Below are 13,942 nucleotides of genomic sequence, written 5' to 3' on the forward strand. Positions count from 1 at the left end.
ATCTATGCTCACTTACATCCTTGCAAAGCTGCGATTCCTTTCATTTCCCTGTAGTGATCTCTAGAGAATTTACTTACACATGTGACTGAATTCCTTTCCTCCAGGTGCAGCTACAAGTCTAGTGAACTGATCTTAATCACTTGGATTATAATTTAAAAATGAAGGGAAGGATTGTTGGGCAGGTCCAATTTCTTTCTTACAATGTCATACTACAATCAGTGATTGCTTTGAATGGGTAGCTAGTCAGAACTTGTGCTGCTGCTGTAGATGTCAAGTAGTTATTAAAGAAGCCCTGCAGCTTGAGAGACATCAGTCTTGTGTTTAAGAACTGGAGGGCTGATGAGAAGTTTAGTATTTATGAGTGTTTACTTGTAGACTGCATAGGAAAATAGCTACCTTGCAGCAAGTTCAAGTTCTTCAATTATTTACGGTAACATAAACTGTTTCCCATCTTGCAAATGTGACCCTTTGGCTCTGAGACCTGCACTGGGAGGCTCAGTTACCATTGTCTGCCTCGGACTTGGGACTATGCTCGTCTTGATACAAAGCAAGCTCTCTCATCTTCCGTTCAAGAAGTGGCATATTATCATTTAAATACAATTTATCTGCTATAATACAATATATATAATATATTATAATAATTATTATAATACATTATATTATATATTATATATATAATTTAAATACAATTTATCTTGTCTTTTCTGTCTGATGGCTATGAGGTGGTACCTCAAACAACTGGAGTTTTTTAAAAGGCATTTTCCATAAATATTTCTTGTAGAAACATGACACTAAAGTAAAACACTGCTGCAAGGCAAAGCACCAAAATACTAGGCATTTGATCTCTGATATGAATGTATTTCACCTCATGTTGCCATTCTAACTGATAACTGGTATGTATTACTGTACATTTATTATTACTATAATTTGCATTATTGTAGCTCCCAGATGCCCTTGGCATGTTCAAGCGCCTCACTGATCTGTGTGTGCTGTGTAAACACCCCAGGAAGACAACTTTTCACCAACTTACAAGGGGAATAGGAGTCACAAACGACAACAGAATAGCTGCAGGAAGATAAAGGAACAAAAAGAACTCAGAAGATCACAGTCTCTCCAGCCAGAGGAGCAGAAGACAAATGCTGGAACCACGGGCAAGCTCTGAGTAGGCAGTGCAACAGAGAGAGTGGGAAGGTGACCAAGGCAGTGGTTTTGCAGATGTCTGTGGACAACACCTTCCAAGCACCTTAGAGGGCTGCCTGAGAGAGAGGGAAGGCACTTGCTTGAGAATTAAAGATGTAGAATTCAAACTGGCATTATTCACCAAGCGGAAGCAGATGGCACTTGGTACTCAACAAGAAATGAAAAGTAGCATTGAAGTGGGCTTGGAGGAGCCCTCATAATGAAGACAAGTGGTTTAATGAGATGTAGAAGATACAGTCAGAGGACAAGTGAAAAATGAATGCCTGCAGAACAGTCTGCTTGTCAAACAAGGAGAATTATCTTTGTTGCTTCATTTGAATGGATAAGAGCAAGCAAGATTACAGTAAGATTACCTATTACCTATGCCAATTGCCAAGAAAAGCCAATTACAGCAGGTGCTATTAAAAAGTTAAAGAATTACATGAGTGTTTTTTCTCTGTGTGATAGGAAATGAAGGCTGTAAAACAGGAATGCTCTGGAGCACAAATCTGAAGTCCACACTAGATGCAGAGCCCTGAACCACTTTAAGAAAAAGACTGGACTTAAGTAGAAAGACAGGGCTCTGTCACCAGTGATTAAAAAAAATAAAAAAGAAGGGGAAAAGAAAAAGAGAAAGGAAGAAGACAAAGAAGAAGAAGGAGAAGAATGAGAAGGAGGTGAAGCAGATGGAGGAGAAGGGGAAGAAGGAGAAAGGAGAAGGAGGAGAAAAAGAAGGAGGAGGAGAAAAGAGAAGAAGAAAGAGAAGAAGAAAGAGAAGAAGAAAGAAGAAAAAGAAGAAAGAGAAGAAAAGAAGAAAAAAAAAGAAAAAGAAAAAGAAAAAGAAAAAGAAAAAGAAAAAGAAAAAAAAGAAAAAGAAAAGAAAAAGAAAAGAAAAAGAAAAAGAAAAAGAAAAAGAAAAAGAAAAAGAAAAAGAAAAAGAAAAAGAAAAAGAAAAAGAAAAAAAAAGAAAAAGAAAAAGAAAAAGAAAAAGAGTATGATGGCCTAATGCAAGGCACAGAAGAACATGGAGCAGCCTCTGAGGGAGATGGAGAGCTCAAAGACCTGACTGAAACCCCTCTGTTTAAAGGAAAGAACGCAGAGGATTGAAGGAAGACATGGCAAACAAAGGAGAGAAAAAGGATGCTTTACTTCATCTGTTCTCTGAGGGGAGACACTGACAATATGTTGGGAAGAGTAAGGAACAGAAATGGAGAAATGGTTGTGGAAATTATTCAAAGGTGGTTAAAATGCATGTTATGGACTCCATTAACCTGGAATTAACATGGAATTGCTGAGGTTTCCTAAGTGAGAAGGCTGGCAGAACTGAAGGAGGGAATTTTGTTATGGAGGAAGTCAGCTGGGTTGTGGGATTTCCTCTAGAAATGCCTGACAATACAGGCATAGGAACAGAGGAAGCAGATGTTGGGGTTGAGCCAGGCCTGAGGCCGGCACAGTAACGCCTGCAATGGGAGCAAGGGAAGAAAAGGTGGAGTGGCATTAGGATAATCAACAACTGCATTCTCAGGCGCATGAAGTCATAAAGTGTTAGTCTGAAACTCAAGGGAAGACGGAGGGATAAAGGGAGAGAGAAGGAGCCAATGGGCTAGATGATGGTTGGCAATAATGCATTTGGCAACAGAGATGTAGTAACCCCTATCATGACTCAATTATTTGATCTGATCTTGTGAATAAACTGTTTGATGTATAAGAAACTTGGGTACATGTTGAAAGATTATGATGCTTGATGAAAAAATCAGATGGGTCTTCACATAGGCATTACAGTGGCCAAACGTGGGTGTGGCAGTCTGCAAAGCAAATAAGATTAAAAGAAACTGAAATCCAAGAGACTGGCTAATGACAAGACACGGGACAGACAGCCTGAGGAAAGCAAGACAGAGGTGAGAAAATGGAGTGTGGTGCTGTTCCAAAGGTTAAGAACAGAAATGAGGAAACTGGATTGGGAAGGGCTAGAAAAGGTTCAGCTTGTGCTTTTAACTACAGCACGATAAGGAGGAACACCTTAGCCATAGGATCTCCAGAAGAAACAAGGCAGCAGTGGACAGTACACTTCTCTTGCACCACAAAATTTTCCTGCATTAGTGGCAGACTAGCAGAGAGCAAACATCTTTTCTGCTTTCTCCTCCATCTTCTTATGCAAAAATGGACAAATCTCTGTCCATTTTTATCACAGTTTATTCATAAAGCGTAACATGTCTGTACTGTACCTGAGAGCTTTATTTATTTTGGGACTTTCTAGGGACCCTGAGACCCTGGAACTTCTGCTGAAGAAACCTGGTTAATTAAGAAGCTGCACTCCCACAAAATAAAGGATAGAAAGGTGAACCATGTATTGACCAAGCTCTGAATTAGTGAAGTGACTGCATCAGTTGCTGCATCCTGACATATAACAGGAATAACGTGCAGCAGTGGTCCCCAGTGCCACAGAGCTTTGGCTGTGTTAGATGGCTCAACTGGCACCAGTGTGAGGACATCAGTGACATTCATGCTTGCTACTTCAGGCTCATGAGATCAGGCTTTGCACTCCCAGTAAAGAAACAACCCAGTTTTTCTGTAAATGTTTACTCTGTATTCTATATTTTAAATGATTGTGTCTCTGGTAAAATTCATTAAATGTATTAAATATATGAACCTTTGTATATTATACAAATATTTCAACCAGGCACGCCATTTATCAGTGGCTTGTGCAATGGATATTCCACCTACAGCTAAAGGTATTGTCAGACCAGACCTCCTGGATTACTCAGATACCACTGAACATGCCTTTATGGGTCAGGCCACTCTCTGTCAGATACTTATCAACCCCATTCCTTTCTATTCTATAAGTGCACAACAAAACAAAAAAATACAAAAAACCCCAACCCCATGAAATCAGCAGCTATAATTCCATGTCTTACCTCACATCACACAGTTCATAGTATATGTTTCTGCTCTCATCCTTGATGTAAATGGCAACACTGGGCGATTCCAGCATTTTCATTGTTAGCTGCTGGGGGAAGGCACTTACAAAAAGGGCACGAATTGTGTCTGTGCTTGTGATCTCATTTGGCATCCTCAACTGCTTTGTTTCATCTCCATACTGAAGATACAATACACCTGCAAGCAAAAGCAATAGGAAGTTACATATTCTTAAATGCACAGTAATGATCTGGTTTCAAAGACTATGTGGAACACAGACCAAGCCCATAATGAAAAGAGAAAAACCAACTCACACTCTTTAAAAAATAAAGCACATATGGCATTCTCCTTTTCAACAGACTATTGGAATAGAGCACAGAACAATTATATTGTTTGGCCCTGATGTATGCGCTAGTCCCAGTACTGAGATGCCTCTTATTTTACTTCAGTTAGATAAATCAGAAGTTTAGCTCACAAATCCTAATGGAGAATCTGAAACACACCAAGTTGGCTCTGTAGTGGAAGTTGTTGGTAAATCACAAGGTACTTTTAAAAAAAAGTAGCTGAGGAAGAAATTTATCCTTTTATAGCATCCAGCTTTCCTTATACATAACCTCACACTTACCAATAAAACCAAAATTTTCATTTTAGCTCAAGGAATTTTATATTCACAGTTCAATTTGCCAGCATTATATAGCATAAAGCCTCAGGTGAAAACTCCTTCCAGGAGCAAAACTGAGGTACCCCACAAAAAAACAAGAGCAATTTTGGAACCTTTCATTTTCACAGCACCATTAATAATAATGCTTAGTGCTCAGGGAGAAACATAAGTAATCTCAAACACAGAATTGCAAAATATGGACATTGTTATTCACTTAAGACAGAACATGCTTCTGATACAGCTATTTTCAGGGAATGGGAGGCCGTGATACACTCAATAATGGAAAGAAACATGAATAATACAGACCAGGGGACTGAGGGAAGGGGTATGAAGTACCTCTTCCATGATGGCTGTGTTGGCCCTGCCAGGCCTATGCTGACTCTTGTACAACCAGCACTGGCCAGTACTGCATGAGTGTCACTCATGAGCATTGCTACAGCCCAGTCCCATGCTATCATGACCTCCAAAGTCCTCAAGAACTAAAGCACTCAGAAAGAGCCATCTCAATTAACAGAAGAAATCAGTCTGGACTTGATGGCGTTAATGAGTTCTAACCATGCTGGGTCTAACTCCTGAAGAAAACCAAAAGATCTTCTCACGAGCATCTCCAGTGTGGGAAGGTTTACTAGGACCTGCACAGCAGGAAACAAGCTGCCACAGGACTGCAACAAAACTAAGCAATTTTCTGGGATGTACAGCACTAGGGAGTAGATTCAGAAGCAAGTGTTCAGCTGAACTACTTTGGATAAAGGGAGATGGAGACTGGTAAGCCCAGTTGAGTGCACTGTGCTGTTTCTGAGCCCTCCCAGGTGTCTCTGTACAACACTGCATTGTCCCAGGGGGAAACACCTTTACTGTCTTGCTGTCTGTATGAGATGGAGCAAGTGTAGCTTCCACAGCAGTGTAAAAAGATGGCAGATCACAGAATCACAGAATGGCTGAAGTTGAAAGGAACTTCTGGAGGTCATCTGGTCCACCACCATGCCACTCAAACAGGGACAAATACAGCCACTTGTGCAGCACAATGTCCAGACAATTTTTGTGTATCTTCTAGGACAGAGACTCTGCAGCCTTTTTGGGAAACTTGTGTCAGTGCTTGGTCAATCTCACAGTGAAGAAGGATTTCCTGACATCAGGGGGAATCTCACGTTTCATTTGGTGATTATTGTCTTTGGCCTTCTCAGTGAGCATGAATGAAGAGAGCCTGGCTCTTTTTTGCCCCCTCCCTTCAGGTTCTTTTGCACACTGATGACATTACTCCTTCTCTTCTCCAGGCCAAACAGTCCCAGCTCTCCCAGCCTGTTAGAGCAAAGAGGCTCCAACCAAGTTAATAATCCTTGTGACCCTCTCCTGGATTCTGTCCAATCTTGGGAGGATTCTGTGCTGCCAGGCCTTTGCATCGACCAACAATTAGCACAGGTGGGCAAAGCCTGGCAGAGCATTTTACACAACCTGAATTCACCACAGCAGTTCCAGTGTAGATGGCACTGTGAAGTTGTTCTCCCATGACCAATATAATCAGGAGGGTTGGGAACACAAGGCCCTCGGTGCAGTTGCCATCAGTGATCAGCAAATCTCAGCCAATCACAAAATTTAGATTTGACTCAAGTCAATGAGTTGCACTCAAAAGTCAGCAACAGGATGGGCACTTTATGGCGCTGAGGTACAAACACATTGCAAAGGCATTGGGAAAAGCTGATGTCCTAGAATACAAAGGCAAACAATGAAAAGAAAAGGAGGCATTCCAAGCTAAGATGAGCCCTGTTTCCCCTTAGTCTTTAATATTTTTGTCTCTATGTTTTCTGTAATTGCTATGAGGGCAGAAACAGTCAGATGTTCCTACAATCACTGCGTAATTGTGCTTGCACTTAGGGAAGGAAGATGTTAACTTTCCTGAATACTAAACAGACTACTCAGCATTACCTAACTATTATTTAATATTAGGCTGCTTTTATAAAATAGAGCTGTTAACTTAATCTTTGTATTATTATCAAGAGCTGATACCTCTTTCTTCATTAGACTGCAATCAAACCCCATATAAATCCTACTACAAATTTCCATTTTCCTTTGTCTGGGAAAACTTTTTCAGACTGAAATTACACCAGTTTTCTTTCAAAGACTGAGAGGAGTTTTCCTATGACTTTTATTTATAATGCCAATATTTAATGAACTATTAAACTATTTTTCTCTTCTTTTAATTATAATTGGAGACATCATTTACTTCTTTATGTTCACCATTTATGTCTTTATGTTTCTAGGTAAAATTGTCTTTTTAGTGCTCAAATATTCTATGCAGCTAAACATTCTTTAGGATTCAGAAACTACATTTGCAAAAAAACTAAACAAGTTAATGATTGCATTTATTTCACTTTTCCAAGATATGCAAAGACATACTCATTTTTGATGATAGCTTTCAGTTACGAAAAAGTTCTTCCTTACGAAGAACATAAGGAACCTTCTATGTTTTGGCATTAAAATTTTATTGGATTTAGTGGCAAAAAAATCTTTTTTTGGCTAAAAAGACAGGCTTTGCATACCAGCTTTGTAGTTTGGTGTGACTCGCTTTCCTGCCCAGTTTAAAAGTTAGTGCAAAATTTAGAAATGCTAGTTTTGCATTTCAGACCATTAAAACCACACTCAATATTGAGCTACTGAAACCATTAACACAGAATAAGTGGCAGAGTTGAAAAATCTTCCTTACACACAAGTCTTGATTCTGCTTGTGCTTCAATGTTCCCACAAAATACTGACCCAAAGCAAAACCACAGTTGTCCTTGAGTCCTGAATTTTCAAAGCAAATATGCATATTATGCCTTAAAACCGACAGCTTAAACATACAACTTGGAGAAATGTTTTGGCCCCAATCTCACTTGAGAGAGGAAAAGATGTTTTCAAAGGGATAATAAATTCTTTTTTTCTTTATCCTCCTTTAAATCACATGCCCTTACAAAACCCTACCGCCTTTCCTCTTGAGCTGTCTGATCCACATCATGATACAGCAATGCTTTAGGGCATTTCCTATTTGACAGAACTAACTGCTCACTTCTAAAAATCCTTTTTGAGCATGACAAAATAAAGAGACTCAAAATCCATTAGTTAAAATCATTCACAATATTTTTCTTCCACACATTGCCCAGGTGAAATTCTGAACACCAACAATACCCACAGGTTCCACTTCATGTAAGCTGCTGGAGCTCTGAGGTGTGTTTTACCTTCAGCTAAAAAATCACTCTCATGGAGATTAAAGCAAGAAGAAATAGAATATAACTTAGACATGGTTTTTGTCAGGGCACAGAACATACGTCAGCGAAGCTGCCGGAAAGATAATGAAACACAAGAGATGTTCCTGTCTCCCTGTTCCCTCAACTCCCTCTTGCACTTACTTATGCTTCTTTTACAATGGATTTACCTGAAACATGAAGATTGTGCCCATTTTTATACATCACAAATCAAAGAGGACTATGAAATTCCGTGCTGCTTCAGGACAATGTGTATGAAGATGACTGTGAAGAGGGTAACAACATCACGCAACAGTATTGAAAGTGCACATCAGACAATAGCCATAAAGTGGGAGCCAATGCTGTGGCTCCCACTTCCAAGAGCCCTGATGTACTGCCAGCCCTGCACTGTCCTGTAGCTACAACACAAACTAGAGTGTTCAGCCATCCCCTTTGTCATGTAGTATGACTTAGCTGCAGAAATACCTCTGGAATTTTTGATCGTTCTTCGCCCTACAACCAACAGACCACAGACTTAAACACAGGCCACAGCAGAAAACATTTACATGTAGGCCTCAGTAACATCAGCCTTGTAACAAATTGTTTCACAACATTCCTGTCAACAAAGAGGTATGCTTTAGAGAAGAGAAATTAAACACCCAAGAGGCAAAAGAACATGGTCAAAGAAAGGTTTACAAGCACCAAACCCAGATCTGATGATGATCTTGTGAACTCACCACATGACTCCCCTTTCCTTCCCTACATACAGAGCTCTTTCAAAACACAGCATTTTCTGGTGCCTCTTTACCAGTGGTCAGTGGCAGGATGTGCAAAATATTTCATCATTTCTCTCAGGGATGATCTACATGAAACACAACACAGTGCAATGAAAGATGCAGAGTTACCCTGACTCAGGTGGCTGAGCCCATCCGCGCTGGGTTGGGATGCCTGAGCAGCCTCCCTGTGCTTTCAGCCAGCACAGCTCTGAGCTCAGGCACACACACCATGTTCACAGAAAGGCCTTCAGTTCACACAGTGCTGCTGAGCTGCAAAATCCACCTGGGAGCTGAGGACATGCCCTCACAGAGTGATGGTGAATCACACGGGGTCCAGGCTGGCTTTAAGAGCATGGAGCTGCATAACCACAGCAGGGTTGGCACAGCACTCCTACTGGTAAGTCAATACCTCCTGAGTCACAACTGGTAAAGGTTTACTCCTTATGGCAAGAGCTAATGTCATGCAGGTGTCAGGAAACCACCCAGCTCATATCTCTCAGCACCTCCATCACATACACGGCACTGACCTAACCCTGACTAAGCACCACGTTATCATGGTTATATTGCTAGCAATGATCTCCATATACGGCAGCTTACATACTTAGGAGAACTTTAAACACAATTAGCTTTTGTTTAAAGAACACAAATTATCTTTAGAAATGCATTATTTAAGAGACGAAAGTTAAATACCTGATAAAACAAGAGTAAATAAACAAACAAGATTGTGTCCTCTTCTGTGACCTTTAAGAGTATCTGTTAATTCTCTCAAATGATAGATTTTAATGCAGAAATATAATTTCTCACATAATTCTCTTATAACAAAGAAGAAAAAAAACTGAGGCAGAAAGTTATTTAACTCCTCAGTTTTATGAAATAAAATACAGTTAAGCTTACATTTGAGTTCATGAGTTTCTTTTCTGGGAAGCTACAGGACTCCCTCTCTGTAGGCAAGATGTCTTACAAATTTCTGCATTGAAATATCTTACTGGCATTTGGCAATACCTTAATCCAGCTGAAGAGAAGTATTAACTGAAGATAAAATCTGTATTTGACTGGTATAGGATACTTGGGCGCTGGAGCATTGAAACCTTCCCACAGAACCAAAAACCACTGGCATGAACAAGGCACTCCCACTCTCTTCCAACACAGCTGTTGTATGTATCCTCTGGAAATTCGGTGTCAAATCTGAAAATTTCTAGTAATAGTAAAGCTGGATAGACTGCAGCAATCAAAACCTGGATGCATTGGGAGCTCTGGACCTTCCTGAAATACAAGGTGCAAAGCATGGTATAACTAAAATGCCATTAGATTAGTTTCACTCTTTACCCCTAGCCATCAGTTAACCATATCTTTTTGATAAGATGGGCAATCTTGGTCTTTTCACGCTGCTTTAGCTTGATCTGCCACCATATGTCCATTGAGTCACTGTTTCTGTCCCTCATGCTGAAGTCAGTAGCAATGGTTACAAGCAAAAGTGAGAAAAAGAATCCTTGTTTCTTACTTATATTTATGTCAAGTCATTACCTGAGACCTGCATGAGTTTTAAAAGCTAAGGATAATCTTTAAAGTCTCAATGATAACTGTTTTTGTTGGGGCCAGGTCTTTCCTCAAAAGCACATTTTTAAATTTTAATTTCTTATAACTAAGATTTCAAGATACTTCAATTTTTTCTTTGATTTTGACAAAATTGTCATATAAAGATGTAAGGATGGCATAGGCCCATACTGTTGTTCTCTGCTCCCTATCCCTCCTTTCCCCCCAGCTATCTAATAAACAGAGCAAACACACATCACCAAATTCTGCCAAAGTTATGCAGACACAAGTTTATAACAGTAACAACTCTGGCTGCATGGAAGGAATTCCTCAATATTGAGTTCTTACTTTCCATACCCTCAAGACTTAAGTCTCCTATTTCATCACAGTTTCAACTAGTCTGAGGTCATTGCCATGATCCTTGTGGTATTTCTAGCCTGAAGCTCTCATAATAACTTCTGTTAGTAGTCCCTCCTGAAAATCTGTCCTCCACATTCAGAAAATGTTCTATAAATATACTTAGCTGTCTTAAAGTACGAAGAGAATTAAAAAGTAGATATTTTAATGAATAAAAGCAACTACTTATTTTATTTCTCTTTTTTTTGCACAATAGTCTGAGGAGATTTGTTCAAGGTATTGTTTGATAACAGTTTCAATAAAAACAGGAACTGTTTAATTTAATCCAGTATTACATTTTACTGCTATTTCATTCTTCTCCGCTACTTACAGTGACTTGCAATAATTTGCTACTTAATGAAAAAGACAGATGGAAAACTCAGTAGTCACATAAATTTCCTACCAAAATGATATGAAAAATAAAGGTTTTTAACTGCCACTAAAATACTACCACTTTTCTACAAACAAATGCATTCAGCTGGCTAAGAAGAATAAGTAAAAACAAAAAAAAAAAAAAATTGACAACTTTTTTTACCTAAAGAAAACCCAGTATTTTCCCCATCTGATTCCTGATAAAACCTGTGGAAAAGCTTCTTGTCAAAAGGCAACTTTGCCTATACAGTTATATCAGCAAGCCCAAATACTGTGAACAGTTACTTCTACCATCTAGAGATTCTGAGAGAACATTTCAGTTTAACCAAGTTCCCCAGGTAGAAATCAATGTTCTGGCAGGATCAGATTTTGGACAATAATTGCATTCTGTTGCACAGAATAGCCCAACTGACCAACAAAGTGACTTTTTCATAACAATGCTGGCAAACTTGGAAGAACACAAAACTCCTATGATACTGGAGGAAAAAATATTTTAAAAATTACAAGTGAACAACTCAGTGAGATGAACAAGAAGTTTCATATGTACCAGAGTTATTTTTCAGAGGGCCCCCAGAGGCTCTGCCATGCTGCATGTACTGCACTCACAGTCACCAGTTTTGCACAATAAAATCAGAGAACTCCACACACACAGGCACAGGACAGGCCCATGCAGGCTCTGCTTTAGTCCACCAGAAGCTGAGCCCTGACCTCTGAAGAAGCTCCCAGCCAAAGGTGCCAAGCTGGTCAGTACAGTATCCAAGGATGTGCCTTGGAATATCTGCCTATGCAGATATGTGAAGCATTTAAGGTCACTGTAGTCAAGTACCTTACAGAGGGGCACTTTTGTTATTAACTTTTAAATGGGCAAAGCAAAAAAAAGACAAGAAAATGTCAATTAAAATTCCTGGAATACTTGTTTTTCCTCTTAAATAAACACACAAAAAAAGAGAGATCCTATCCAATTGTATTTTCTTTGTGTATAAATCAGCTGTATCAAACTCATTATTTAAGTAATAACTATTTTTATAAACCATGTTTTTTAGTATTAAACGAGGTACAATTGATGTGTTCAAGGGCAGAATGTGACCATTTTAATAATCCATAGCCATGAAGCATTAAAGTCATGCCGGCCATGCATGCCTTTGCAATTTTGCTCCATTTACCAAATTGGTAAGGAGGAATTCTCTTCAATACTTCTGAAGTTATTTAATTTCTAAAAAGTTCACTACTGTCAGTAGCAAACTGAGGGGTTGAGCCTTCAGCATTGAAGAGCATAGTTGGTTAAGGCACCACACCAAAAATTCACCTCTGTCGGCTCTAACAAACAGCTTGAATGAAGTCCTCACAAGTTACTTTAGACAAGATCTTGGAACCAAGCCCTTAGTTTGCATGATTAAGAAGAATGCCAAGAGGCCACTCCCTAGACCCACTCAAAGTTGTGATTATCTTTCATGTATTGGGGAACCAAAACTGGACACAGTGCAACCTCACAAGTGGTGGGAAGAGGGGAATAATCACTTCCCTTGACCTGCTGGCTAAATTTTCCCCATAGACAGCTATGCAGTGTTCCCTTGCTGCAAGGACATGCTGTCAACACAAAGTCACCTTGTTGTCATACCCGAAGTCCTTTCTGCAAAGCTGCTACCAAAGCCAAGCTACCAAGCAGTTTGCAGGGCTGCTCTGTCCCTGATGACAGGCTGCATTGGCCTCTCTGGAGTTTCATGAAGTTCCTGCTAGTCCATTTCTTTGGCTCAATGGGCCCCATTCAGCATATCAAATGGTCTCTCAAACTTGGTGTCAGACTTGACCCTAATGCTGGTTCATTCCATCCCAACAACAAGGTTTCTGATGTCAAAAATCACTGGAGCAGGGTCCAGCCCTGAGGAGCACAGCTAAAACCCAGCTGCCAGCTACACACCCTGAAGGGCACCCCTACCTCCCCCATGTGGCTACAAGGAGGCTATGAGAGATATGAAAGGCTTTGTTAAAGCCAAGATAAACAACATCCACCCTCAAACCCACAGATGGTCTATTCATCACAGAAGGTAATTGGGCAAAGCAATGGTACAAGCACCTCTCTCCTATGAAAATACCGAGTAGTTAAAAAATATCCAGAAGGGCTCCCATCTTCAGAGCTGCTCAGACCATTGCCCCTATTGTCCCAAGAGAGCATCTTAATCAGCAGGCTATCAACAAGCTTCTGATGCAATGATTATCCTCTTATCCTGCATGAATTGGGTACTCTGTAGCCAGAAGTGCAGAAAAGAGACAGAGAACAAGAACTAATGCAAGAGACAGCCTTATATGACACCATAGAGATGACATTATTTCCCTCTGGGAACAGAAACCTGCACGTAGGCCCAGCACAGTAATTATCTGTTAGAATCACTACCTAAATATATAAACAGTACTGGGAGCAATTATTAAATCCAAGAGCTGTCCTCATTCAGGGACTTGCTGTCAGCCCTGGCAGCAAATCCTAAAAAAAATGTGCTGAGGGACAGGCTATGCTTCTCTCCTTGGCTGAAGTCTTACACTTCTTACAATGCCTGGAATTGCAATGCACTTTTTTCCTTTGCATACCCATGTCAAATGGAAGGCTCTGGTGTTTGTGTGACTTACTGATCTAGAGACAGACTTACAAATTTTACCTAACACAAAAATTAGATCAGATTTATCCAAGTGATAGCTCCTGTCCTAGATACACCCCATGAGACAGCTCCATCTGGCCTCCTACCTTTCCTCTGAAGGAAGGAGGCCTGTACAAGCTACTCCAGCTGCCAAATCTGTCTTCCAGCAGACACCAAACGCTGAAGGCTCAAATTGCTGCTGCTAAATCAGAATATGAAGCGATGGTAGAGCTGGATAAAGACATTACACCTTTTATGAGG

At 40.0% G+C, this 13,942-nt stretch overlaps 1 protein-coding gene across 1 annotated transcript in view; it reads right to left on the reverse strand.

Annotated features, from left to right (window-relative positions):
* The window catches only part of KIAA1217 (KIAA1217 ortholog), a 176,256-nt gene that overhangs the window by 73,459 nt on the left and 88,855 nt on the right, over positions 1-13,942 (reverse strand). Inside the window, 1 exon segment of the mRNA XM_030943482.1 lies at positions 4,095-4,293. Within this exon segment, the coding sequence (XP_030799342.1) occupies positions 4,095-4,293 (199 nt within the window).

Source organism: Camarhynchus parvulus, chromosome 2 (assembly GCF_901933205.1).
Source record: "Camarhynchus parvulus chromosome 2, STF_HiC, whole genome shotgun sequence".
Lineage (NCBI taxonomy): Eukaryota > Metazoa > Chordata > Aves > Passeriformes > Thraupidae > Camarhynchus > Camarhynchus parvulus.